At 47.3% G+C, this 27,895-nt stretch overlaps 1 protein-coding gene across 1 annotated transcript; it reads left to right on the top strand.

Annotated features, from left to right (window-relative positions):
• The first annotated feature begins 8,177 nt into the window (after positions 1 to 8,177).
• On the top strand, positions 8,178 to 14,463 carry LOC137912706 (uncharacterized). Its single transcript, XM_068756844.1, has 12 exons — positions 8,178 to 8,379; positions 9,740 to 10,064; positions 10,245 to 10,418; positions 10,527 to 10,621; positions 10,715 to 10,788; positions 10,872 to 10,917; positions 11,003 to 11,043; positions 11,132 to 11,202; positions 11,310 to 11,479; positions 11,965 to 12,050; positions 12,161 to 12,307; positions 12,391 to 14,463. The coding sequence occupies exons 2-11, from the start codon at positions 9,871 to 9,873 to the stop codon at positions 12,290 to 12,292; spliced, it is 1,083 nt and encodes a 360-aa protein (XP_068612945.1). The 5' UTR covers positions 8,178 to 8,379; positions 9,740 to 9,870; the 3' UTR covers positions 12,293 to 12,307; positions 12,391 to 14,463.
• The last annotated feature ends 13,432 nt before the right edge of the window (positions 14,464 to 27,895 follow it).

The following is a 27,895-nucleotide window of genomic DNA, read 5'->3' as shown; positions in this document are numbered from 1 at the left end:
GTGTTTATGCGCGGCTGCAATCTGGCGGGTTTTTTTTTTTTTTAGGTGGCGCAAAGTCATTATGGAGAAGGAAGGGGACACGATGTAACCAGGAGGAAAAGAATGTGGAGGCTGCTCGTGTGAGAAACCTCTCCGCTTGAGGAGGGAGGCTTCATCATTTGAGATGCCACCACAGCATCCTCGCTTTTTTCACGCCCATGCTGTCATCAGACAAGATGATGATGGCGTGGAAGTTATTGGCGCTAACATGGGGATGGTGATGGGGAACCAACGGGCCGTTATGATGATTTGATCGTAGCCTCAGGGCTGCGGAGGAGCTCCTCTAATACAGTCTTTAAGTCCACTTATCCTGTCAATGGGAATAGCTTCTGGTCTGAAATGTGAGTTCCGTTCCACAGCTGGAGAACTTTCTGCAGCAGGGTCACCGGCAAAGTGCCTCCAGTTATTCTGCATTTTACTAGACGTTAATATACATTTAATTAATTTATTCTTTAGAAAATTCAACACAGAGCTGATGATAGACAGTAAGTTACTGCATATTTTGAGTACATAAAACTGTGTTTTAATATACAGTATATTCATCCATCCATTTGACAAACAATGAGAATGTATTTAGTGAGAATTAAAGAGTGTTACTAAAATGATTTATGTATTAAAAAAAACACGAGACATTTAAAACCTTGCAAGACAAGGCGCTCGTCATAACCACGATCAATCACTCTGATAGAACAAGCAGACTCCAGGAAGAACCGATCGTCCCGCCGATCGTCCCTGTGAGTGGGCGACTCCTCCAACCCACCGAGCCACAACTTTAACGGTTCAGAATTTTTTGTTTCAACACTTTTCTTTGACCTTCCCATGATGCTTTGCTCTTTACATTTAAAGTTAAAGTGCATCAATGCCAGTAATGGAATTCTTTCAGTAATTTACAGCCCGTCATTGTGAGACGTGCTGCGAGTTGCTTCGCTCTAAATACACATCAAATATTCAGCTCTAGAGAGTAGAGTATAAAAAGCTCTTAGTATTTGCTTTGACTGGTCTGCCCTTTGAAGTTTGAAAACCTGCCGCTCTTCTTTTTCTTCTTATTGTCACGTTTCACAGCGAGATTGTAATTGACCCCATGCCTATGTTACCTGTTGCCACATAGGTCAGGCCTCCGAGGCAGAGGTCACATGAATGGTTCTGTCCATTCCTTTACTCATTCTATTTTATTGTGAGCAGGTCTGGGCTCCCAAATACTTTCCAAAACTGTTGCATAACAGCAGTTACTGGAACAGATGTGGATTTGAGCTCAGTGCGATTCAAGGAAAGGGTCTGGGCGTGGAGGGGACTGAGAGGCGAGAGAGATTAACAGAGATATTTAAGGGGATAGTTTTGGTGTGTTTGGAGACCCAAGAGCTATTTCTTAAGAGGTTCTCAGGAGCTGTGAGAATGTTTGGTGGGGGGGGGGGTTATTAGAAAATGGATGACTGTCTCCTCTAATGAAAGAGAGTAACGAAGGAAGCATAACAGAAGGTGCCTGCTTCCCTTCAGCATATTAAAAACTGGACTGGACTGGAAAAGAGTGAAAGTTTTCTTTCTGAGGAGGAGAATGTTGTTTTAGGGGGGGGGGGGTTACTTGCTGTAATGTCACATTAAAAATCCATTTACAATGGGGTCAATGAAAAGCTTACTCGACTGAAAGGAAGCAATGGGAGGAGGAGGAGGAGGAATTTGCGCTCTTTTCCAAAAATAAGTTTTGCCCTTCTCCTACGGATTTGTGTTACCACTATTCAAAAAGGGAGGAGGGGAATGGACGGACTGTGAATGGAGAGAGATTTTAAGGTTTGGAGGGGAGGAAAAGAATGAAGTGGTTGAGGAAATATGGTTCCGATTAACACGGGCACTGTGTACGAGTTGACCGTTTTGCTGTGTGGTCTGGGGCGGGAGAGCGAGTGGATAGAGCTAATAGAGAATGCATGCGAAAGCTCTCTGCCAAAACACGAAGAGGGGAGTTTTCAAGAGAAAAGAAAGTACAGCAGAGGGAAGAAGGGAGGGAGGGAGGGGCGCTTGTGAGAGCAGTTGAGAACAGAAGGTTGTCGGGAGGAGACTGTGTATCAAGGGTCTGAATTAGTCAAGAGCTAATTGATTGATTTATCGATCGGGAGAAAGGAGGCGGAGCAAAGATCTTCACATTTAAGTTTAAGCGTGGAGGTAAATGGCGTGGAGTGTTTGCTTTCCTGACAGGATTACTGTCGCGTACAGAATGGAGCTGAAGCTGTGCGGGGAGGAGGATGTGAATAGGTCCTTCAGCGGGTGTCAACATTCTGAGAATCCCTAGTGTTGATTGGCCCCTTTGGGCTTTCTGTATTGGTGACATCACCTTTAAGGACGCAGGCGTTGGGACCGCTACAGCTCATTGCAGGACGGAAGGGGACTTTCCCTGCACTGCTGCTCCTCAGCCTCTGAGATCACCAGATGACTAATCACTGGCCGCTCTATCTTTTTGACTGTGTCTTGTTTCCCTCTCTCACTGCCTCAGAATTATTCCATCCCAGTTCCAGCTAGAAGCGCAAGAAAGACGCCTTCCTTTTCCGGATGAAGCAGATTCTACTCTGACGCCGTTAAAAGGATATTGTCTTGACCTACGCCGGCTTTCTCGTCTACTTGTCCTTGACACCTAACCCCACCGGGGGGGGGGGCGGGGTCGTTTAACATTGTTATACTGGAAACCCCACTGTCCCCGATTCCTCCCCCCTGACTTCTCTGATGGACCAGAGAGTAAAGGGGGGAACCCCTCCAAACACAAACTCCACTCTGGACCCTACCTCTGCGCCCGCCCAGGACTCTGAACTGGACCAAGTGGCAGAGAAGTGGAGAGAGGGGGGAAATGGAGACGCAGGGGGAAAAGAGGAGGAGAAAAGGGGTACGGGGAGAAAGAGAGATGGAGACAAGGGGGCAGTGCTGGAGTTGCTGATCGAGGGGCGGTGTGGAAACACAGGGCAGCAGCAGCTTCAGATCTCTGGCAGAGAGACGAGCTGCCCCGAGGGGAACGTACGACTCCGGATTGGACTACAGGCCAAACGCACCAAGAAGCCCCCTAAGATCTTGGAAAGCTACGTCTGCAGGCCCACCATCAGGACATATCAGAGGCAAGGCAGGGGGGCTCTGCTGAGGGGCGACGGAGAAGCAGGAGTAGGCAAAATCAGCTCCTCTGCAAACCAGGCTTCCACAGATCAACGCTCACACTCGGCCGCTGTCCAGATCTCTTCCAGGCAAACTGCATCCGCTGCTCCACCAACACCAATCGCATCATTGAAATCATCGCCGACGTCGTCTTTGTCCTCAGAGACAGTGTCTTTAACGCCAGCCTCGGTTCCTGCCACAACCTGCCAAGGGATCAAGTCTTCCAAACAGGTGAGTGAAGGAAAGGGAAATCAAACCTCACGCACATGCAGACTGAAGACAGATGCTAATGATTCACCTGCTATTGGTTTAAGTTAGCTTCAAGCAGCCCAACGGTCCCAGTGACTGGAGGGGGTCATGGAGGGCATGCGCTGTGTGTGCCCCTGGCTCGGTTTGGCTTCTTGCACTAAACAACCAGCGAGATTTAGATGAAGCCAAAATGTCTCGCTCCATTTCTAATAAGGTCAACTGAGCTATTGTCTCAATAATGAAACCTTAGAAGCCCATTTAAATAAAGAGACCTATTAATAGGACAACAGCACAGCAACCACTTGGAGGCATGACAGACATTGGTCAATCAGTCCCTATGACAATCAGGGGGGGGGGGGGGGGGGGGGGTTGCGTTTGCTAGTGCACACTTAATCTGCAGCGTACCAAAATTACAGGACAAGCACAACATGTCAAACCGTCTCATCTGTATTAGTGGCAATTAATAGCTACCAATAGCTCAGCGTTCTCTCTCTCTTCTGTCCCTGCCTGGGTCGCTATATCTATCCCTCTCTTCTATTTTTACATCCCCTCTTTTCTCTACCTGCTCTCATTTATCTTTCACTCCCCCACCATCCCTGTTCCTCCATGTTTCTGTGTGCCTTTGTATTTCTCCTTGCTCTGTCTCCATCACCTCGTTCTCCGCTTTCTCCCCTGCATGCCCTCCTTTCTCTGCCCGATTGAGTCATCTTGTTTTCGCTCCCTCTTTAAATGTGTGGACAAAAACAAAAAAGCATTTCAGTTATTGTCTCTTTCCCATTGCCCCCCCCCCCTCCCCCTGTTGTTGACAGGATACAAATGGATGCCACTGCCGTTGTTGTCTGAGACAGAGATTCTGTGTTTGCTTTCCCCAGGTCCCGACTAAAGTGTCTGATAAGACAAATGTGAATTCCAATGGCTCAACCGAAAGAGTGACGAAAGAGACACAGCCTCGTGTCAATGGCCAGCCTGTCCCTATAGGACAGAAATCCAGCTCTCCCACGGCAAATCGTACAACTTCATCTACTCCTTCCACCTCGACCGTCCAAGCCTCGGAAACCAGGAACGAAGAGAAGACCTCCAAGAAACAGAATGGCGTGGTGCAGACTAAAAAACAAAAGGGCATATTAAATGGGAAAGGCTCTGTGGCCATCCTTGGCACCTCCACCTCGTCGAAAATCAAAATTGGAAAACACAGCAGTTCCTCCTCTGTTTCCTCCTTGGAGAGCTTAACGAAACCTCGAGACTCCAGCAGCTCCCGTAAAGAACTTGGCCAGTCCAGTAAGGCAAGGCCAGACTCTCCTTCCGCTCCCTCAGTCACCTCCAAACCGCAGTCCTCCCCCACTGTGCATCTGTCCTCTACCCAATCCCAAGATCAGATTCCCTCTGCACAGCCCTCACCAGGGAGAAAGAGGGAGAAAGAGAGGAACAGAAAGAGAGAGAAACTGAAAAACAAAAAACTAAAGAGAAATAGAGCGGAGGCTGAAGGAGCAAACGACGGCAGCAGAAAAGAGGGCAAGAAGAAGAAAAGGGATAAAGGGAAAGAAGGAAAGTCAAGGCACGGTAAAGAAAAGGATGGCAGACATGCATGGAGGGATGATCTAAGGACGGGAAGAGGAAAGACGGAGAAAAGGAGGGATAGATTTATCCCAGATAGACAAAGAACTGACATTAATAACGGAAAATGCGATGAAACCGTTGAAACTGGTAACCTGGATAATTCCTGTAAGGCAGTAACTCTAAACCGATCAGAGGACGCAAACAAGACAGGCGACGGTTGCAAGCCAGTTAAACAAGCTGATCCAGGAACAGGCGAAAAGTATAAGTCAAAAGAACAAGACGTCACAAGACATTCAGCTGTGCCTCAAAGCCACACCTCTCCTTCTGCACCTCCCTCTGTGCCCAGTCCTCCTGCACGTGCCTCAGTTTCCCCCCCGCGTCCCCCCCGGGAGCAGGACAGTCGACCACTCAAGAAACGCAAAGCCAGACGACCCAGCTGGGCCAAGCTAGTGCACCGGGCTCAGAGGGCGGAAAGTCAGGAAGCGTCTTCCGATTCCCATCATAACACAAGTTTTCCCCTGAACCCCAAGACTTCCTTTCCAGCCAAAGCTGCTTTTCAGTATACGGAGGAGTCACGCCATGTTCCCTCTAGCAACTTAACCAGCAGCTCCTCTGCAACCAAACCTCCGTCCCCACACCGGAGTCATCCCGCAGCAAACCCTAGCCCCCCTGCGTCCAGATATTCCATAACCCCTGCTCGAAAACGCGGCCGCCCTAAATCCCAAAGCTCTCTTTTAAACGAACCTCCCCCGAGACTTTCACCAAATGGCATCGGGAACGAAGTGCCCCTTTTGAGGTGTGACAGAATTCAGAAAGCCCCCGTGCTCGAGCCGATATTCCAGTGTGCTGCTCAATCTAAATCCAGTCCTAAGAAGCGCGGTCGTCCTCCCAAACGACCCCTTTCCCAGAACCAGAGTGGAGATGCTCGAGACAGAAGTAAAGATTGTCAGGGGGACAGACAGCTGAAGATCAAGAGGGTGATTAACGAGATTCGCAAAAGAAAGAAGAGGAAACTTCACCAAGCGATGTTCTCTGGGTATATGGGAATGCAGAGAAGGGGGGGCCAGGCAGGAGACGGCGAACCCGCTCTGAATGTGTGTAAGTCGATTGGGTCGGCGACGGTGCACACACTCTCAGCCCTGTCTTCCTCCTTCGGGAGTAAGCTGGGACCTCAGATTAATGTCAGCAAGAGAGGAACCATCTACATGGGCAAGAGGCGAGGACGCAAGCCCAAAAGTCAGGCAAGTCCAAAGATCCAAAGCAGCTGCCAGAACTCTCCTCAGTCGTGTCTGTTCACCAGTCTCTCTGAGACGCCTCTGTTCTCCAACCAACTCCAGCCTCCCCCGTCCCACCCGTTTCCTTCCCCATCTCTCACCCACTCCAGTGGGGCTCAGAGCCCTTACAGTGAAGGCAGCTTCACAGAACCAACATCCTCCTTACTTTTTCCACACCCCTTTTCCCTCCCTTCCCCGTCCTCCTCCTGTACCTCTCCCCGTCCTCCGTCCTCTTCGTCGCTCTCTCCCTTTGTGAAAAGGAGTTGCCCGTGTCAAGGGAGGCATCACTTTCCCTTTCACCAGTCTTCGTGTAAGCTGTTCTGTCCGACCCCGCCTCTTCACCACATACCTGGCTCCCCTGGCCAATTGAAGGAGGCCACCCCCTCCCCCAGGAGTGAATCGCACAGTGAAGAGACTTTGCCTAGCGATAGCGGAATAGGAACAGATAACAACAGTGTTTGTGAGCGAGGGGAGGGGAGGGGACCCCGAGGCATACGCCGGATGTTTCAGGGATCAGGAGTGATTTTGAGGGGTCAAAGGATCCCGTCCGCTGTCGTCGACCGTCCCTCTCATGTCTCTTCACCCCTCTCTCACATGCCCAGACACACAAATCCCATCATCAACTCGCCAGCTGTGGACCGGCACAGAGAGCGACACAGGCACAGATGGAGGGATTATGACTGCTCCTCCTCCTGCACGTGCACGTGCCCGTGCCCATGCCCGGGACACAAGTGCACTAATTCGGATTATTACCCTTTCCTTGGGCACAATGCACTTAAAAGACAGAAAAACAAACACAAGAAGAAGCAGCTGCACATGCAGGATCCAGAGTTTCTGGCGGAGCTAGAAGATCTGATCGGTCAGTTCAGTGAGGTCCATATTGGACGGCGAGGTTGGACGAGGACGGGACTGGGACAGGGCTTTGATGGGAGTGGAAGTGCTGGTGGAGGAAAACGTCTTCACTCCTTCTCCCCTTCGCCCCGCTCCAACATCTTCAGAATAAATCTGAACGGATTCTACTCCCCTCACCCTTCATCTTACTCCTCATCTTCATCTAACAGCTCCTTCAACACCCAGCCGTTCTTCCCCTGCCAGGCTGTGCAGTGTAACAGGAAGCTAGACCGCAGGCAGTGTGGCTGCCCATCAAAGTTCCAGGAGACCGTTGAGAACATGGGACTTTACAACAGCTACCCCCCAGCTGCAACACTTTACCACCCCCTCCCCAGCACGTACACACTTCCCTCTTCACACCAGTACCCCCACCATCAGCCCCATCATGCCCATTTCCTCCTCAACCCTGCCAGATTCCACAGGCGGAGGAGCAGGTTGTTGAGGGAGGGAACTTTAGGCGGAGAGGTTGAGGGCAATCTAGGAGGAGGAGGAGTTAGTGGAGGAGGTCCACACCTCGGCTCAGGGTACACATCCATCCCGTCCTGCAGCTGTGGGAGGAGTGACCACAAACACAAGCATAAACACCGTCACAGGCACTGCGACCAAGACGTGGACGATGAAGAGGAGTTACACGAGGATGGGGAGGAAGATGGAATGGAGAGAGCGGGGTTAGCCGGTTCTAAAGCAAGGTCGGGGTTCCTTTTGGCTCAGGGAGGCGGAGGAAGGAAAGGGGCGAGGGAACTTGGCACGGCGTTGTCTAAAGAATCTCCTTGGTCATGTGAGAATGGAAATGAGTCCTTCTTGTCTTCTGCCGCCGCCACATCCTTGTCATCCACAGCAGAAAGGTACAAGTGCACGTCTCTCACTTCAGTGGGGCTTGGGTCTTCTCACCTGTCTTCATTTGGAGGAGGATGGGGAGGATTGGACCAGGGCTGGACAAAGTTTAGGGGCCTGGGAGGGACGGGATTTGGAAAGCCAAACTCCAGCTGGAGAGGCTTCACTGAAGCGCAACAGACAGACAGGCAAGTCGCATCAGACGAAGAGGATGAAGACGACGAGGCTGTCCAAGATTCACGCCCGTACAGGACGTCGACGTCCCCGACACACACCAACCTGTTCACATCCGCTGCCGTGACAGCGGGGGGACGGGGTCTGAGAAGCAGATTGGTCGGTAGGAGTCCACCAAGTGGGGACAGGTCATGGAGGAGAGACGAGCCGGCATGGACAGAAAGGAGAGACTCAGGTGAGGGTGTCTTTATTTATCCTTTAGATCTATAAATTAGTGGAGCACATCATTCTGGTGGAAGCCTCTGCGTGAGGTTGTCTTAGGTTATAATAAAAACACGGTGACATGCTGGAAGGTCAGTATTTCTGACCTGAAAGTGCCGCTGCTGCTAAAAAAACAAAAAAATAGATGATTGATTTACATGAAGACGTTGCTGTATTTTGTTTCCATTTCATTGGCAGAAGATATGAATATGAAGAACGTGATAGCAATCTAGATCTGACGTTACAGGAATGATTTTGCTAACGGATTCTATTCATTTGCACAGTGACAGATTTATTTTTTATTTTTTTGCACATTGTTGAGACGAGACGGTGGCTCCAGCAGCAGTTTGTTCATTCCGGTGAGAGCATTGCTTCCTTAGTGTTGAGCAACTCATTAAAGCCTGGAGGCTATTTTAGAGGAAATCAGAGTCGGTTCTTTTTATAGTCAATTTCCGACTCCCTCTGTTTGGTTTCCCAGCACATATAACAACTTAGCTGGAATTTCATAAAATAAAAAAAAGTGTCCCGGCATGACGGCAACGTCTCGATGGGAATCTTCCAGAAAGTCTTTGAATCGTCCCATCAGCAGCGAACCACACACACACACACACACACACACACACTGCTGCAGGCTGGGGCTGCCCATTGAACACAGTCATTAGTTAACCACCAGATTGTCTATTTAAAGCCTGGCCTATCCCTCACTGCTGGCCAAAAGCAGGGCATATTTGACTTGGAACAATCCAGGCTGGAAAGAGTGGCCAGTCCTGTTGGAGACTGTGGAAAATGAGCACAAAAAAAAAGATCGATGACCTCAGGAGTGATTGATGACGGGCTCGCAGCACGGAGGTCAGATTTGGGGCAAAGCGAGGATAGGGTTTGTTTTTGGACCAGGTGGAATACCTTTAACATCAGGTCACTATCTAATGTAACACACGTGTGCTTTGAAGTATAGCCTGACATGCGCACACAACCACTTTTCCTTTTGCTCTTCATCTGCTCGGTCTTTTGAGACTGTGCTCCACATTTAGATTGTAACGCAGGAGTGTGCGCTCATATAAAAAAAAAAGTGCGCATTCGGCACAGCGTTTTGACCAACCTTGTGGTTTTGAGCTGTCTAAGTGTTTGTACATAAATCATGTCATAATGCATTTCCCAGAAGTGATCTGGTCAGAGGAAACGTTGTGACTCGCCTAATCTCTGGTCCTGCATGACTCAGCACAGCCTGGCCTCACCTCACACCTCCTGCCAGCTCAATCACTGATCCACATCTGCCTCATTTCCTCTATCCTCTACCCCCCCCCCCCCCCCCCTTTCTATTTCAATGACTGCAGGTTTACAAGGTGACTCGAGAAAGCAGAAAGGTGTGCTAACGGCAGGCAGTGCAGCGGGACACAAAAAAAGAGGGCCGGGACGGCCCAGAAAGCACCCATTGCCCTCCACGGTGTCATCCTCAGCCCCCGCCATGTCTTCGCTTCAACTCTTGCCCGGACACAGCCACGACAGAGATGGGGGAGACCTTGGGGGTAGAAAAGACGCAACGGGGCCAGCGAGAGATCGAGGATGCAACGCAGTGGACCAGGTGACGGCGTTGAAGCTGCAAGCAAGGAGAAAGAGAGGGCGGAAAAGAAAACACGGTGACTCTCCTTGTCATCAGAGGTAAACTGGCAAATCGTCTTACAAAGCACCTGAGCTGGTTGAGTGGAAATTCAATACAAGCGCTCACTCACTGCTCTATTAACACGTCGCTTTCAGCACTGTGTGCTAAACCAGTGCCTTTTCCCTCTTTGTCTTTTTCCTCTCTATCGTTCTGTCTCTCTGCTGATGTTTTCCTTTTAGCATTACTGAGGATAAACACGAGTACGACGAACCCCCTGAATGTTTCGGCCAATCCGACTCCGACGAGGCTCCCTCCCAGCCCGTGACCGTCCAAACAGAGGAGAGAGCCGATGGTCCCCCCAGGAAGAATTTCCTGAGGGCAGGTCTTTACTCTGATGATTACAAAACTACAGAGTGAGTCGCATCTATATATATAAAAAAAAAGAAAAACAAACTCCGATAACATATTTTCTATCATCTGTGTTTTTATTATCTGAATTAATTCATGTGTTTATTTCATAGTTCACCCTCACAAGCTCAGCAGCTTCACAGAGACAGCATGGACTACACGCCAGAGGAGCATCAACATAGCATTCTGCCTGCTCCCATACACGTTGGTCAGTATATGAAATGAAAAAAAACAAAACCCCCAGTGTGTGTCGTTTACTGTAGCTGCAATAGTCCATCCAGAATCCGTTTCCGTCCTCCAGGGAAGTACCTTCGGCTGAAGCGGATTCATTTCCAGTTGCCCTACGATGTTATGTGGCTGTGGCAGAACAATCAGGTACAGTAGGAGAAGCCGAACACAGAATGAGGAAGCTGAAACATCCTTGGAGGGTAAAAAACGGTCATGCTGTGTTGTTCCAGCTTCCAAGGCCGCCTTCCGTCCCTCTGAAAAGGAAGCGGCATTACTGTGAGCTGCCCGGATGGGATATATTATCTTCAGGTTCAGTTGATGGATCAGATCAATGATCTCACTCTTTTTTTTTTACACTTAGGCCGACTAAAGGAGAGGACTGCAGCTTCTCACCAGCGAGCGGTGAGTCTGTGCGACTTGAGGCCGATTCAATGCGGCGACGACCTGCTCAAACATGTAGACGTAACTCCTTCGTATTTCTTTTCGGCAGGAGGACAGCTCGAGTGACGTCACCAGTCTGTTTCCTCACCTCGACATGGAGCCCCTGACCAGCTGCGAGAGGTATGGAAAGAATCGTTTGAAGATGAACTGCTCCGTGCATTGCGACTGAACTGAACCGAAGTGTTGCCGACGGCTGCCCGTTCCTCCCCTCCTGTGCCCCGGACCAGGAACTTTGTGGTGAAACGGCGCGTGTTCCTCGTGAGAAACTGGGAGCTCGTGAGAGACAGGCAGACACGACTGAGGGTGGAAAGAGAGAGAGACGTGGAGGGAGAGGAGACGGACTTGCAGCATCTGCCCTTTGATGGAGGCAATGGGGACGACGGCCGCATCAAGTCAGGTCCATGAAGCAAAGTGTGTGTGTTTGTTTTTGTTTCTGTAGGTGTTTGTGTGTATGTGCTTGAACACATACGTACATTTTGATTTTATTTTTACTCTACACCTACACATCTTACTCTGGTGTCCCGTGTCTGTTTTACTTTATGTGAGCATGTACGTGTGCTACGCTTACAGCCTGCTGCCTTCGTATTTCGTCAGTCCGTATCATACTCGGCACAAACTAAGTGGTTTTTTTCCAACCACAGATTTTCAGTCTGCAGAAATGTTTCCCTGTGTCTGTCATCCACTTTTGGCATCAACCCCCCCCCCCCCCCCCCATTAGTAGGGAAACCACAGTTTCCATCAGACTCCCGATGGCAGATAGGAATCAGGGCAAATGCAGACTAGCATGAATCCCAATATATGAAGTGCTATTTGCCTTTTCTCCTGCAACATCTTCTGTAGCATACAGAATACAGAAAACGGTTTCATCTCTCTGACCCTCAGCTCAGCCAGTGGGGGTGGAGGTGACGGTTATCAGCAGTGACCCCCAGCGTCAGGAGCAGGACACCTCCAGTTCGCTCACTGCTAGTGTGAGTCTGAATGAACAAATGACACCCATTTTTAAAAAAACAAAATCTCTTAAGATCATGAGAAGAAAAATCTGCCTTTGCAAATAATTAGGCATACTTGTTCACCACAGCCCAGCGAAACCCAGAACAGACAGGCGGAGGAGGAGAGAGAGGAAGAAAAACGAGGGGAAGAGGAGGCCTGCAGCCGAGAACAGAGGAGGAAACGGCTGAACGATTTACTTTTGACCCTGCAGCATTTATAAGCTTACAGAAAAGAGGTGAGTTTGTGCATGAGAGAGAGAAACAGAGGAAATCAGGAAAGTCTATTCATTGTTTTCCTTGATCCTGTGCCTCTATGTAGGTGGGACCGCTCTGAGAGGAGGGACCGGGCCCCACCACCGGACAGGTGGATGGAGAAAGACGTCGTAGCGCCGCAAAGACGAAGCAAAAGCTCGAAGATTCATCATTGATGAAATTCAAGAAGGATTTCTCACTCGCTGACAGATGAGTTTTCCTGAACCAAGCGTTCTGAAGGCCGTAAGGATGGAAACCATGGCAACGCAGCTTTTGTCCAAGCGGGCGAGGGACGATAGAAATGCAGAGACACTGTCCCAGATGAAAGAAACAGACCAGCTGATTTGAATTTGCACTAGTGCTGAATGAACAAGCACACGAAAGACAGTATGCTCAGCGGACACAGTACGTCACACTTCGGCACCTTAAGCAAACTGGGAAGGACAGACACTGTCCGTGGCCTGGAAGTGGACAGATATGGTACTTAGCGTTTTGATTCTGAAGTGTTCAAGAGACAAGGAATTAAAAAGTGCCCAAAGAAACAAAAAAAAATGCCCTAAATAGGTCAAAATGTAAGCTTCGTTTAATTGTTACGCTTTCAAAGTCACGTTGCACCTTTGGGAAAAGTCACAAGGAGGAGGGAACCCGTTAAAAGACAGTGTCTCCTCTTCACTGCCATGGAGCAGTGAATAGGCTTAGAGATGGGGGGGGGCTTAATGATGCCAATTTTGGCATTGCTGCAAGAGAATTTCTAATGAGGTGTTAAGAAAGTTATTTTTGAATCAAATGGATGACCGTTACAGTATGATAAAGAAAGAAATGTGTTAATGATAGAGATGCGTATCGTTGAGGGGGTTTCAAGTATCGCTTCCTGGGGAAGAGAGGGAGAGGCTAAAAAAAAGTGTTTTGTTTACTTCAGGCTGCCTTTGAATATGTTTCACTCTTTGCCGCAGAACATTGACAATCCGAATGTCCTCGTGGGGGGGGGGAAGGCAATGAGTTGATTTACCCCCAAATGCTCTGCAGAAGTGCCATGTTGTCTTGTGTACGCCGTACCGAAGTGAACTAATGCAGTCTTTAAAAAGCAATATCTCTTCTGATAGGGACTATATAACACCTTCTTTTATTCTGTTTTTTTTATTTTATTGTGAATACTGAGGATTGGATTGGAGCTCCTTTTCTGTACAGTTGCATAGTGGGTTGCGATTATCTTAGGAGCATTGGGCTAATCCACTTAGTGGAGCTACCTGTGAGACTTTAGTTTCATGTGAATGTGCATAAAGAGAGAGAGAGAGATCCTTGTTGCTTCTGGCTGCAGTAGTGTGCCGATGCGGTATACAGTATACCAATACACACGATGATACTATTTAGATTATACATTCAATTTGAGTCAAATCTGTCATTTTACTAACATATTTTTTAAAAGACTGACCAATATATCAGTTATTTCTCCTTAAAACTGACTATGATTGTGTATGTTTTTGTAGAATTACATAATTTGTCTCTTTTAGCAGCGTTTTTTTTTTGTTATTGGTCGTATAATCAGTGGCAGTGAAACCTTTTTTTTCAGTGTGACATTTCTGCTCTCTTTCAGTAGTGTGGCTTCTAATAACAAGCCAAGAAAGTGCAATTTCTTTGACTGTTTACATAATGTATGTATATCTTTTTAAACTGGGAGCACTACATTATTGCCAGTGGATGATTAACTTTATAGTAAAGGTACACATAAAGATTTATTTATCTAGTTTGCATGACATGTAACCTTTGCCTGTCGCCTCTGATAAAGTGCACCTGAAAAACATCAAAAACAGTTACAGCTTAATGCCATAGAATGTCAGCGCAGTCTTTTTTGCCATTATAACCATCATAATAAAAGCTTTTTAGGTCTAATATCACTAAACCACGCCCTTCTCCTGGTGTGTGCATGTATCTCCTGGGGGGTTACTGCAGTGATTTTGATCAGCGTGAGCTAACAGTGCTATCTAGTGGTGTTAGATTGTATATCATACACTGTTTTGTCCTCCAGAATGACCCACAATTGTGGACATGGTGGAGGGGGCTGCAGCTCACACCAGAGATCCTCCTCTCTGTGTCCTTCACAGTCTAATCTAAGCAAAGATGTATTAAAAGTGTTTTATAAAAGACTCGAATGTGAGTCGTCGCTTCCTTTGCAATCGGAACGTGTCCCGTCACATCTCAGAGAGCAACAATCCCAAAGCATGTAATTAATGTTTTGAGAATGAGGTCATGTCTAGCTTTTTCCATGATAGCTCAATATATCAACTCTGATTGATGAGGATTTTTTTGCATTCACTTGTAAGAAGAAGAAAAAAAACGAGCCACGAACGGAACAGGTTTGATTTATAACGATCATTTTATTAAGTGTATTTACAAACAAGCACATGCAGGAGGTGGACAATGACTGACACTGCAGGGCCACTGAACTAACTGGACACAGGGGATGTCTACGGGCTACATGACACCAGAAAGAGGAGGAGGAATAACACAACGCATTACACCAACACAAATGAAAGTGCAGGTTGTGCGGCTGCACAGATGTGCTCACGCCGCCTTCACTCCCACACGTGCGCTCACATATATTCACAACATACGCTCAAATACATAAAGCACCCAGATAGAGACTTTAAATGAGGCAGGTAGAGCGATTCCTCTCAGTCCACTGAAATGTACATCCAATAAATAAACAGCTTTCACGCAAATGCTTTTAGATCACCACCTTACAGTTGAATAAAAAAAAAAAAAAATGGTTGACATTTTTTACACGTCAACTGGCATTTAATCTTTATCTAGAGACATTATTTATTGTGTAAACATATATGCATTACTCATTTGATGGCATTTTATTGTGATAATAAATTACAAGTTATGAGCATTGGTTTAACTTGATGTCAGTGTAAGTAAAGTCATGCCACATGGCATTGACACAATAACATGAGATCGCAGTGGAACTTTCCACTGTGGACGTCCTTCATTGTCGTCTCTGACGTTAAAGAAAACACTTCCTGCTATTTGCTATTATTTTAGGCCGTTTTAGATGCCCAGCTTGCAAAATCAAATCATAAATGACGTCAAAACAGATGCATAGTCATCGTTACAAAACGCAAAGAAGAAATGATAAATATGTGACACAAAGCAAATTAGTTCTCATTAGCAACAATATAATTGACATATCATTAGGGTCAATAAACAAAAAGTAATAAGCTGCTGAGGTATAAGGTGAAGACCAGCCACAAAAATGACAGACTTTACAGAAGTCATTATTACAAATTACATCTGTGATCTTTATTTTTTCCACGTTAAATGTAATGTCAAATAATGATGAGCATAGTTATTTTAATTCCAACATTTTTTTTATGAACAGAGTAGAGTAGCTACAGACTGCTGTTGGCTGTGTTATATTTTCTGATGCCTTTTTTTTATTTATTTATATATATATATATATATATATTTATTTTGGGATTCATCATTGCACTTGCATAAAGTGTTTAAGGTACCAGGTTAAACTGAATGATTCGATGACATGACAGCGATAGATACAGCACAATGGAGGGAAGATGTCGGATTTCACACTGGACACAAATTGCTACTTACATCATTTTTTTTCCCCACATGTATGAAAAACCACTGAGTAAAGTTGCAGATGTGTGGATAAAGAATGATTATTTGAAATCATTGTGGCCACAGTACGTGGTTTGTGTTTTAATATTTGCTTTCTCTTGTTCATTTATATTTCTGTCCATCTTGTAATATCTCCATTTATATACCTATACATATATATATATATATATATATATATATATAATTTTTATGTATATTTATACAGTCAACTATAGAAGCAGAAACATGTCAAACACACATGAGCCACGGAGATAAAGGTCAATAAGGGATAAAGGTCAATAGAACACAGATCTACACGCTACAATTCACTAAATTACTACGCAGTATGTAACAGGAGCCACGGCCAAGTACTCTAACATATTTTCTCCACTCGCCACCTTCAAAGCTCGACTCTCTCCAGCCGACAGCGGCACATAATAATAATGTGGCTTCTACCAAGCTGGCACATCCTCGCCCCACTGAAGCATTGGTGATTGTTTGAATGCAATCATTTTAATACCAGTAGCTGTCATGTCAGGCAAAAACTGCAAAAAGGACATTTAAAGGGATACTTCACTCTGGGGGGGGTTCCACTTTGAAATGATCTAAATTAGATTGAGTCATTATTTCACACCATCTGCTGCATCCCTGCTCCTGAAATCCATCATTTTAATGCTTCCAAACTTGATGGATTGTGGTGGGGAAAAAAGGCTCCCATGCGCTCTTAATATAAGAGGGCTGCAGACTGCTTCTGATGCACAAAAAGCAGAAGAGATGGTGTTACGCACTCAACTCAAAGTCCAACCACACACACGTGAAATATCCCTTTCAGAGTCTCACCACGACCTTTAAGTACTTGCCCAAAATATATAGTATTTTCAATTAGTGATTGAATGCAGCAGCTACAGTGCTGAAGTCACATGATCAAGGAGGTGTAGCCAATCGGTACCAGGCCCTCTCTGTCACCCTGACGACAGCGAATCCAGTCTTGATCGACTCCGCCCAGAACCTCAAGTTCCTCCCCTTTGCAGAAGGTGAGTTCTGAACCTGCTCCAGCGTGGTCGCACAGCGTTCGCACTGACCTGAGGACAGACAGCCAATCAGTTCGTGTAAGAAAGGCCAGCGACAATGCACAAACACCCTCCATCACATGACGTCCATGTACCTGAGTGGCATGGGTTTGTCCTTCATCTCCATTGCATTGACAGCTTTGTCTGCATCTGGCTCTGGGGCCCTCCTTATTGGGGTGGCGCCGCCGCTGCTCACCATTCGGGTCAGTGCTGTGACACCAGGAGCCAGCCACTGAGAGGGACGCCTGAGAGCAAAGAGGGGAGAGCGAAAAACATTGAATGTGTGTGATGCGAATGGGCTGGGAACTCTCACAGGCAGCCACTGTTCATTCATCAAGAACACAAACAAGTATAGCAGGAACCGCTGACAATGGTTGGACTCTGCAGCATTCACTGGCTAACCTGGTTGGGGGTGCGTGAGCTGGTGGGCTGTTGGGGCTTTTACAGGCTCCGAAGAGCCGCCCCAGGCCCCAGGGCGCCGGAGCACCACTGCTGACAGGCGCAAAGTCACTTCCTGCTTGTAGCTCGGTCTTCATCCCCTCCTTTTTCAGCTCAGCCAGGTTCTGGCTCAGTCTGCCTCCCCAGCGGATGACAGCCCCCCATCCCTGCTGGATCGCCTTTGAATAAAAAAATAATAAAAAGTAAGCCCTGCAGGATTACAAAACCCTAACACACCAACGTAAATAGATGAGCAGCCCACCTGTCCTGCCTGCTGGGCAAGGCTGTCTTCATCAATATTAGGAGGAGGCAACTCTCCAATATCTTTTTCCTGAACCCACAGCAGCTGAGGACTCGTCTGCTCGAGAGCGACTGAAACCTTTATGGCTGCGGCACGGCGACGCGCTGACTCTGCTGGTGCTCCATTCTTTGGATTTGCAAATGGTGGCAATTCTTCTTTGGCAACCTGATGTTCTGGCTTTACATAATTTATCCCTGACAGGCTTTCAATGTGCCTGCAACCGGTGATCTCGGCTTGGGGCTTCTCCGTTGAGAGCTGACGCCCAGGATTCTGAGAAGGTGGACTGGGGATCTCTGGACTGTGATTGTGTGGCTCTAAATGGTGGTGCTGGAAGAGCAGGTCAAGGTTAAATGTGAGCAGGCTGAGAGGCTGCAACATGAGGAGCAGCTCCTCAAACAGAGGCTGGCAGGCGGTCAGTGACAAACGCATGAAGGAGGTGGGATGGTAAAATGTTTCCAGCACGTCTGAGGAGAAGAGAGATCATGGTTACATGCGCTCTCATCAAAAAGACTGACCTGGCTAAGTGATGGATACGTACCGCTGCAGGACTGGAGGTGAGACAGCCACGAATCAAGGAGCTTGATACTAGAAGAACAAAACAGAGAATTCTTTTAAAAACTTGAGAACTTTTCATGTTACCAGAGAAGACCAGAGAGAGCCGGTGGAGTCAGTGCTTACTTCAGTAGGCCAAGCAGGAATGCATTGAACCTGTGCTTGCTCTGCCTGAGCTGGGGCAGCTCTGCAACACGAACTTGAAGATTGAACAAGGCCTGCGTTTTCAGACCTTGAAAAATACCACCAGGAGGAGCGGAATCAACAGAGGAATTTACAGAAGTGAGCAAAGAAAAGAAAGAAAAAAACCTGCAATGAAACTTGCCACTCAGACGCCAATCAATATCTGCATGCTGCTGCAGTTTAGTATTCAGCATTTTAGACACTAAAATCAGCAAATATTGACTGAGATGTAAGAAAATGGAAAACAGATTAGGTCCGGGGGTTTATCATTATCATCCGTGGAAAAATAGAAATGGAATTTACAGCCTTAATGCGAGCAAAGAAATTGAATCTTTCCAACAATTCATTGAATGCTACCTGGCCTGGTGGAGGCCAGGACCAAGCCCCAGGCAGAGTTAGGCCTCCTGCCTGCAATCAGGTCACTCTGGTGAGGCTTTAAGCCATCGGCCAGCAAGCTGTGCAGGGCAGGGCAGAAGCACTGCAGCACCAGACGGCCCAGAGATGGATTTATAGCACTGTCTCCTGATAAGGCCTAGGAGGACAGGAAAAGAGATGAGAGGAAAATGGGAGGAAGATGTGTGGTGATAAGCAGACACAGGGAAATAGACAAGACAGGAGGATTCAAGAAAGAGATACGAGACACATACATGGGAATTTGAGAAGAATGGGATGATGGGAATTGATAGGAGGTGACAGGGGGGGGGAGAGTAAGAAGTTTGGACATTCTTAATAATACAAGATTGGGTTATCTAAAGATACTGTAGTACCTTGTTAACTGAGAGAGACTGAGGAGAGACAGAAGAAGACATGAATAGTCAGAACAAGAAGGAAGGGAGGGAAAGCATTTTCATAGTTCAGCAATGAATTCAGAAAAAAAAAAGCAATGAACCAGAAAAACAAACACTAAAATCACAATGGTGTGTTGTAAATCCATCAGTGACTGACCTTCTGAACCACCGTCCGAGAAGAACCGAACTGGGCTAGGATGGCTTCCACTGCCACACTGACTGCACTGACCAGAGCTGGAGAGATGGACAATGGTCTACGGTGAAGCTGCAACAGCTAGAGACACTGGACAACAATGCACAGCCAGACAAGCGTGCAAATACATCTGCTAGAAGCGCACCTTTCTTCCCCCGCAGGCACCGAGATGAAGGGCCCAGACCTCTCACTGGATGCGTCACGCCTTCGCCCATCCAGGACGTTGCTGCCCTCGGTACAGAGCCAGCAAATGAGACACTTCGAACAGCTAACAGTCACAAGTAAAGAGCGATTACTCATTGTGAATGCACTAAACAAAAAATACAGCTTAAGCAGAAAGTAAAACAATCACCATATAGAGAAAGGCTATCGCTGAAATATTAGAATTATTAGCAGAAGCAGTGAAGCCATGAGGAGCATTGGAGTAGGCGGGTAGGAGCCGATGGTGTACTTGTGAACAAATGGGGTTTGTAATGGTTTACTCTGGCGAGTCTGACTCTGTGAAGACAGGTCTCTGTGTGCGTCGCTGATAAACACGATTTCATGCATTATCTTTACTCACTGTCAAACGCAATCATCCATGGAAATAAACGCAGAGCTATAGGTCGGACACAAGTCTAAAAACACACACAGTGATATTCGGAGGGTATTACTGCATGTTACATAAGCTAGTTATGAAAATACTGACAATTCAAATTACTTTTAAATTACCCTGAATGAGCACACACACACACACACACACACACACACACACACACACAGATAATTAATAAATAAATAAATAGCTGATGATTGCAACATGAAGCTATTTGATATGTGCCTGGCATGAAATGCATTTGTCCATTTCAACACGTCGTGCACCAGGTCAACAGAATGAGGAAGAGAGAGAGAGAGAGAGAGAGAGAGAGAGAGAGAGAGAGAGAGAGAGTAACAACACCCTCTGTCAGGAACAGCTGTTACCCTTGTGTAGGCTTATTGCTGATTTGAAAGGTCGATAAGTCGTATCAGATGACCTGCAGGAAGCTGCCTTCTGATAGTCAGAACGAGTACAGTTACAAAGTTATTTCACATCTGCAAATGCCCCAGATTGAAAATGTAACAGAAATGTGAAGGGCTCTAAATAAGCAGAGAACAGTCAGTCAGACAGACAGACAGTCAGACAAACAAACAGACAGACAGACAGAGACATGCATGCAAGCAAGATGTTGAGAGAAACAAAGTGTACGATGCAAGGAGAAAGAAAAGAGAGAGAGAGCTCTTACTCGTTACACGTGGCTGCGGAGGACCCTGGTAGAGTTTTGGGGGTAGGGGGGGCACCCAGGGGGGTATAGGAGGGTAGAGGTTCGGGTAGTAAAGGGGAGCAGCTAGGGCAGGCAATGTGTGAGAGCGGGGGAAAAGCGGGGAGCTGAGGCGGGATCCTGCTACTCCGGGTGGGAGCTCTCCAGAGCGCTGGGGAGGGGAGAGGGCTCCGATGGGAGAGAGGCGGGGAGGGGTACCCCGGTGTATAGGGCAGTTTTTAGGGTGATGCAAGTAGTATGCGGGAAGAGGAGGAAGCTCTTTGTACATCCTAGCCGTGTTGCTGTGGAGGTCTGTGTGTGAATGCTTGCATTTTTCTGGATACAAAGAATCCACAGCGTTTGAATATGTCAACATGACATCGATATTTTTGTACGGGGTGGAGCAACCCGGAGCGTCCGTGGTGCCTCTAGCAGCCCGCGTGGCATTCTGCTTGTCTGAGCTGCTGCAGTAGAGTGAATCAAAATTGCATGATTCAGATGCTATACCCCCGTGTGCGTTGAAACCATTTTCATTATCACAAGGAGAGTCACCAGCAAAAACAGCAGGGGGCTCATAGTCAAACCCGGCATTTAAATCAATGCTAGAAGGCTTGCAGTCTTGATCTGTGGTCTCCCTGCCTACATGGGTGTGAGGTCTGATTTCTGCAAAGAGCTGGGGGTTACAGCCGCCTGCGGATTGGGGAGGGAGGGCAGCGTGAAGGAAGTAGGGTTGGGGGAGCTGGGCGAGGGACAGTGGGGGAGAGGAAACTGCTTATTGGAAAAAAGAACACAGGCCAAAATGTAAGAGGTGCAGGAGTTGGGACAGTGAAAGGCAAGCGCACAAGTCAATTTGAGGGAGCAAAGTAGAGAAATGGACAAACAATGGAAACAACCAAATGGGATGGATAGGTGTGGATAAAACAAACCAAGGTAGATTAAAAGAATGTGGCAAAAAGAAAATGGGAAGGAGAGAGAGAGAGAGAGTTGCAGAAAATGTTAGTGTCTGTCAAGAGAAAAATGCACATTCATGAGCGTATTCCTGCATAAATCCACATCATGTATCCTACAATAAAGCAATAAAGCACATAAACAAGTCAAGCTGTTGATTGAGTTCTATACTGAGAGTGCACGACAGTCAATGGAGTCGATTCACAAAGAGCAACAGGCAGTCTTTCATTTATGAGTGTTTAAGGATAGAGTGGCCATTTACAATTACTGTTTCATAGCTGAATGGGGGGGGGGGGGAGGAGAGATCTGTCAATCAGCCACAGATTCACCAGTAAGACCAGAACGAATAAGTCGTCACTAGCACACATCCGTCATCCATCATGCTGGGATCCCAGAATGACTATTCTGGATTCTACTGCAGTGCATTCATGCCTTCGTCTCCAATGGAGCACCTTCTCCCTCTGCACCTTCTCCCTCTGCAGCTTTGCCCCCCCCCCATCCGGCATTACGGCACACTTTGTACTGCTGAGTCAGCCTGCAAATAGCTGAATTCATGCTTCACCACGTCTGTCTCTGTGAAGAGTCACAGACTGTGGCGACACAATTCTCACTACACTCGATTACCTGTGACGGCCTCCAAAATGAGCTGGAATGAAACATTACCTCGGTTAGACTTGAGCTGACTTTGAAATACAACAAACACATAGCACTTCCTGTTTTGTTTTACACTGCTTCTCAGCAATTGGCTCATGTACTAAGCCCCTTCCCTCTGACTCTTAAAGATGAACACACAGCTATTCCTGGTTTGCAGCGAGCTACAGCATGCAACTCATTATTAATTCATCTGACTTAACAAAGCCCTGGTAAAGTCTAGAAAAAAAAAAAGAAATAGATAAGATACATACATTACAAAACTGTTATTCCTTGAAAAATATTCAGCTAGTGAGCAATGGAGGAGAATATTGGAGTCAAACTAAACATCCACCCTATAAATTGACAGTATAATGACGTCTGTGTAGCAGGATGCAGCGCTGCGTGAGATAAGTAACTTGATCTGAGCTATCTGGGCCACTCAAGGGAGCAGCATGGGTGTGGGGCAAGCAAAGAGGCAGCAGGAGAACACCCAAGCTTGATGGGATTTAGAACCAGTAATAAGGCAGGGAAAGATTTTAGTGCCTACAAATAGAAAAATAATTTGGTAGTAGAAGACAGTCAAGCTGAGATTTAGCAACAAAAACCAGGAAGAGAAGGCAGTGGGCTCAGTGGGCAGTCTATTACCTCCTCCTCTTGGTCTGGAGGGTGGATGCATGATTGAATAAGCCAATGATGACATCACAATCTGGAAAGCAGTGCAGGAGATACTGTCTGGAAACTTTCCAACCTCTTCTTTCTCCTCAGATTACCTTCTTTCTCTACAGTCTGTATCCTCTCATCTCTCACCGTTCCGTTCGTCTTACCAGCTTCCACTTTGTTGTTTGCTTCTTCTGTCAGTGAGCTCACCCTCTGCTTCTAACCCCCCACGATTCATCCATCATGTCATGCTCATCATCATCCTCTTTGTGACTCATGCGTATCCCTCCTGCTCTTTGCTGTCTTTCCATACATCAGTGTAAAAATATGAGTCCACCCTTGGATTTCTGTCTCTTTTTATTGCACTGCTCAAGGATGGACATTGTTTGTGAATCACTGACCAGGGGAAAAGCTGCTCCTCATCTCTTTTTTTGTCCAATATCTACCTATTCCAGATTGAATTACCTTCTACGTTTCGATGTGTTTCCTAACGACACATAAAACGCCCTCACGGAGCCCTTTCACGTACAATTTAATCAAATTTAGCTGCATTAATAGCATCATGGTGGAAATTAAAAACTCACCAGAAGTTCTTGATTCAAGTGTCCTTCCTCCATCAGCTCGTCCTCTCACCGCCACCTCATCGACTTCTTTCGCTTCTTTCCCTTCATTCTCTTCAGCTTTAACGTCGTCACACTCCCACTCCCTGCCCGTGGTCCACAGGCTGCTGTCACTGACGGAGCAGCCAATCTTCTGTGACGGGCAAAGCTGCAGTTTCCCACCCTCCAAGTCAGCCCTCTGGAGCATTTCCTTCAGGGCAGCCATTGATGTGAGGGCTGGCGGCGGCTGCACGAATAAGGCCTGAGCCTGTGAGGTGTACTCCCATTGGGTGCCATCATCGCCTGCCTTCTGTCTTCTCCACCTCAGGTTGTACAATATATCTGGATCTGGAGTAATAACTGTCGGGTCAGGTTCCGGGCCAGTGATTACTTTCGTCGGGGGTGAGGCGCTCTTGTTGCGGAATCGCAGCTCTTTAAAAGTTGTCACCCTTGGAGCTAACCCCGGAGGTGACGCTGAAGAACCGAGCTTCTTTTGAGTATCCGTGTGACATTTTCTCACATCCGACGGCGGAGGCCGTGACAGCGTGTCGCAATCTGGTGTGAAAGCTATCAACCAATCGAATCGTTCAGGTTGTGCAGAGTTGGCGGGAAGAGTGCTGACTTTGGTGCGCAGCAGACATGGAGGGATCGGAGGTAAAGGGCGAGGGGGAGGAGGGGGGGGAGGCGACTCTGCTAACTCGACAGGATATGGGAAAGACTCATAATTTGTGTTCTTTGTTTTTGTCTCAGTAAAAGCGGTGCTGAAGTATGACTCGGATTTCAGCCCACTGCTCCTCTTTCTCCTCTTCGCCATTTCAGTGAATGTCGTGGTTCTTTGTGTGTCTTTGCTCTCCTCTGTCTTTTTGCCCTCTTTAGCTATATCTAATTCCTCATCTCCATCCAACGTGCCTCCCCTGCGCCATCCACCTTTAGCAATCAGTGCCGTGTCACAGTCCTTCTCCTCGTCCCTTGCTTTGTATCTGAACTCATGCGGCTCCACAGATCTAGACAGCAGAACATCATCTACAGCTCCCTCATCCTCGAACCCTCCGATGCAAACACCGAGCTCCGGGCTGAGTTTGAGGAGCTCAGCTTGGGTCAGTCCGGCAAGCATCAGTAGCTTCCGGATCTCGACATCCAGGGCATGGAAGGAGGGGGGAGGAGGCAGGGCAGGTGGCATGGCAGGAGGAGATGAGCAAGAGACTGAGATAACTGGTGGAGGAGGTAAAGGTGGGGGACGCATAGCAGGAGGAGGAAGGGAAAAGGGGGTCTTTTCCTGTTCGGCTTGAAGAGCAGCAAGTCGCTGTGCCTCTTTCCTGGCAAGGTGACGCCTCCGCGGTGGAGGGATTGGAGGAGCGGGAGTAGGGATTGAAGGGGGAGGAGAAGAAGTGGTATACAGAGACAGGTACGGGGCCGGTTTAGAGCTGGGGAGAGGAGGAATAGATGGTGGAGTTGGAGGCAAGGCTTTCTCACACCTAAAAGTGGTGAATGTGGGGGACGAGGAGTTAGGAGAAAAGGTAGATAATGTAGGAGAGGTGGAGACTGCCATTGAGGTCGTCTCCCTGCTGATATTGATGTAGGTGTGAAGGTCAGAGCTCACACTGGCATGACGTGCTGGAGGTTTAGGGGGTCGAGGTGGGGGCTCAATGGGAGAAGGCGTTAGGGAGTCAGGAACCAGAGGCTCATCACAGTCTGACGGCGCTGTGAGGTCAACGCCGGCGTCTGAAAACTCCTGAGAGACTCCCATTACTGTTTTAGGATTTTTATACAAGCCATTCCAGGGAATGTCAATGTTTCCCATCTCATCCATGACATCCGAGAGATCCTGCTCTTCCAGATCCTCCAGATCAAATCCCTTCTCGTGGAGTCTGGCAACGTGGGCCAGCTTTATTTCCCGGTTTACCTTCTCCAAGCGATCCAGGTGATCTAACCGATCCCTCAGAACGTCCCAGTGCTGTTCCCCTTCCAAATCCCAGCGAGCCACTTGGATCACCTGGCTGAAACGCTCCATTTTTCCAAACTCCCCGACAGATTCTAGAAAGTCAAGTAAACCTAGTTTAGTGACCTCTGAGTCACCTTTGACTCCTAAGTAGTCAGGGGAAGGCGAGTCCAGGGCAGAGGGATAGCCCTCATCTGGCGAGCACGGTGGAACCGGGGAATCTGATATTACGGAGAAGGGGTTGCGACTGAGATTAAGGGACGGAGGAGAACATGCGGGAGGCTGGAACTCGGGGACTTGTGGAAGAGATAGATCATCTTGGTCGTTGGAAGAGCAGATAGAGGTGGACTGATCCGCACAGTCCGACTCCAGGTCAGAGCAGGAGCTAATGGATGTGGAGGATGACGAGGTCGAAGAGGACAACCAGAACTCTAGAAGGGAGGGGGGGCAGTCACGACAGGAGGGGACCAGGGTGTCATCATCTTCATCATCATCATCGTCGTCGTCGTCAGCGTCGACGTCCCCGCTGGTTTCTCCGTCTTCTACTTTTGCCGTTTTCTCGTTGTCCAGATTGGTGCTTCCATCTACCTTCTTGCTTTCATTTTCTGCATGAACAGAATGCTCCAGTTGGGCGGGTGCTGGGAAAGGAGGCTGAGACTCCGCCTCTTTCTCCTCCTGGCTCAGGGGCAACTGGGGCGGCGGTGGCGGCGGTATAAGCAGTTGTTGTTTGAGAGAGATGGTGTTGTTGTTGTTGTGGTTGTGGTTAAACATGCTGTTGTTGTCTTGTGGGGAGCGGCCATCGCAGCAGAGGCACGGGAGGCTGGGCTCGTTGCAGTTTGGGTCGAGAGGGAGAACTGAAGGTAGAGGGGGAGGAGCTGCTGCAGGCGCGATTTTGGTTGCAACAGATGCACGAGTGCTCCTTGGTTTGGGCTTGGCTGACTTGGAAATGGTGGAAAGTTGTTTTTGTGATCCGAACCTGGACTGGCTCACCGGTGGCCGAGGCTGGGATCCCATTCTGCTCCTGGTGGGTGCGTTGAAGCCTTTAGTAGCCCGGCGAGGAGAAGATGGATTGATCACGTTGATGTTTTTTTCCTCCCTGTGTGAACCAGGGCCGTTAGACTTTGGTGCCGCTAAGGTATTGGCTCGTCTACTGCCGTCAAAGCGGCGAGACTTTGGAGCCTGAGCGGAGCAGCTTGAGGACTGCATCGTGGAAATGGGACGTTTTTAGGATACTGTGATATTTCTGTTGCTATGGAAACAAGTGTTGTAAAGGCTGGACAGCTCCAAACTACGATGTGCCGTGACTGTCACATCCTGGCTTGACTCCCAAGATCCTGGAACATCAAAAGAGATGGAGAATGAATCACGGCTACAAGCAAATACAGCTTCCTCACACGTTTTCTCTTTCCCGCAGGTCTTTGAAGTTAAAACCAGAATCTGGACTACTCATTAAAGCGGGATCACTTTTGGACACAGGAGTGATTTGAACACACACACAGACTTTCACACACTCCCATCAAACAGCATATAGTGGGGTGATTGTGCAAAAACAAGCAGCACATTAATAAACTGACACAAGTATGTACTGATAATGAATTAAATATGAATGTATTTGCTTTTTTTGGTGTCTTTTATGATAGTAAACTGAATATTCTTGGGTTTTGCATCTGGCAGGATGATATGTTAAATATAAATATCTCGCGTTACTGTTTGTAGGTGCTTTATGAATAATGTTGTTCATTTGAGTTCAGGAGAAATACACCAGCTCTACCGTCAATAACAGACACTCCAGCTGGAGGTAAAACACGAGCCTCGTCTCTGGAGACTGAAGTCTGAAGAGCAATTTGTGTGGGAACCGTCTTTCTCTAAGTGTCAAAGTGGTGAATTCCATATTGCAATGTGTGGAAAAAGTATTTGCCATTCTTAAATTAATTGCTAATGTACAAATTTGAGCAACAAGCCTGAGTAATGAGGCCTGGGTGTGTCTAGTTCAGCTGCAACCAGGTGATAATGCAGTTTGGTGTTTGTTTTTTTGGATTTGCTTCAAAAGGACAAATATTTTATCACACTGTTAATTTTAGATTTAGATTTTTTTTTTATCCCTAAGAAATGAAATGCATATATCAAATTACTAATATAAATAATATATAAAACTTGCATTTTACGCGGACATTTGTTTAATGTTGAATTTGTTTGAAGGGGGTATTAATACGGTTTAGTATAAGATATACATGAAAGATAGACGAAAAGAGGGCAACAATACTTTTTCACAGAACATTGTGTAGCAGGAAAAAAAACATTTGTGATGTAATTTCTCACAATATTGTGCAGCCATGATTTTGGGAGACATCACCTAAATTGAGAAATCCCGAAAAT

Source organism: Brachionichthys hirsutus, chromosome 3 (genome assembly GCF_040956055.1).
Source record: "Brachionichthys hirsutus isolate HB-005 chromosome 3, CSIRO-AGI_Bhir_v1, whole genome shotgun sequence".
NCBI classification, from domain to species: domain Eukaryota; kingdom Metazoa; phylum Chordata; class Actinopteri; order Lophiiformes; family Brachionichthyidae; genus Brachionichthys; species Brachionichthys hirsutus.
This window is presented reverse-complemented; position numbering and strand designations above follow the sequence as displayed.

Bases quoted from the DNA above. Each gene is read 5' to 3' on its own strand.
- LOC137912706 (XM_068756844.1), top strand. From the start codon at position 9,871: ATGTCTTCGCTTCAACTCTTGCCCGGACACAGCCACGACAGAGATGGG. The intron at 10,419-10,526 runs GTGAGTCGCATC...TTTATTTCATAG, and splicing joins GATGATTACAAAACTACAGA to TTCACCCTCACAAGCTCAGC. The intron at 12,051-12,160 runs GTGAGTCTGAAT...TGTTCACCACAG, and splicing joins CCAGTTCGCTCACTGCTAGT to CCCAGCGAAACCCAGAACAG.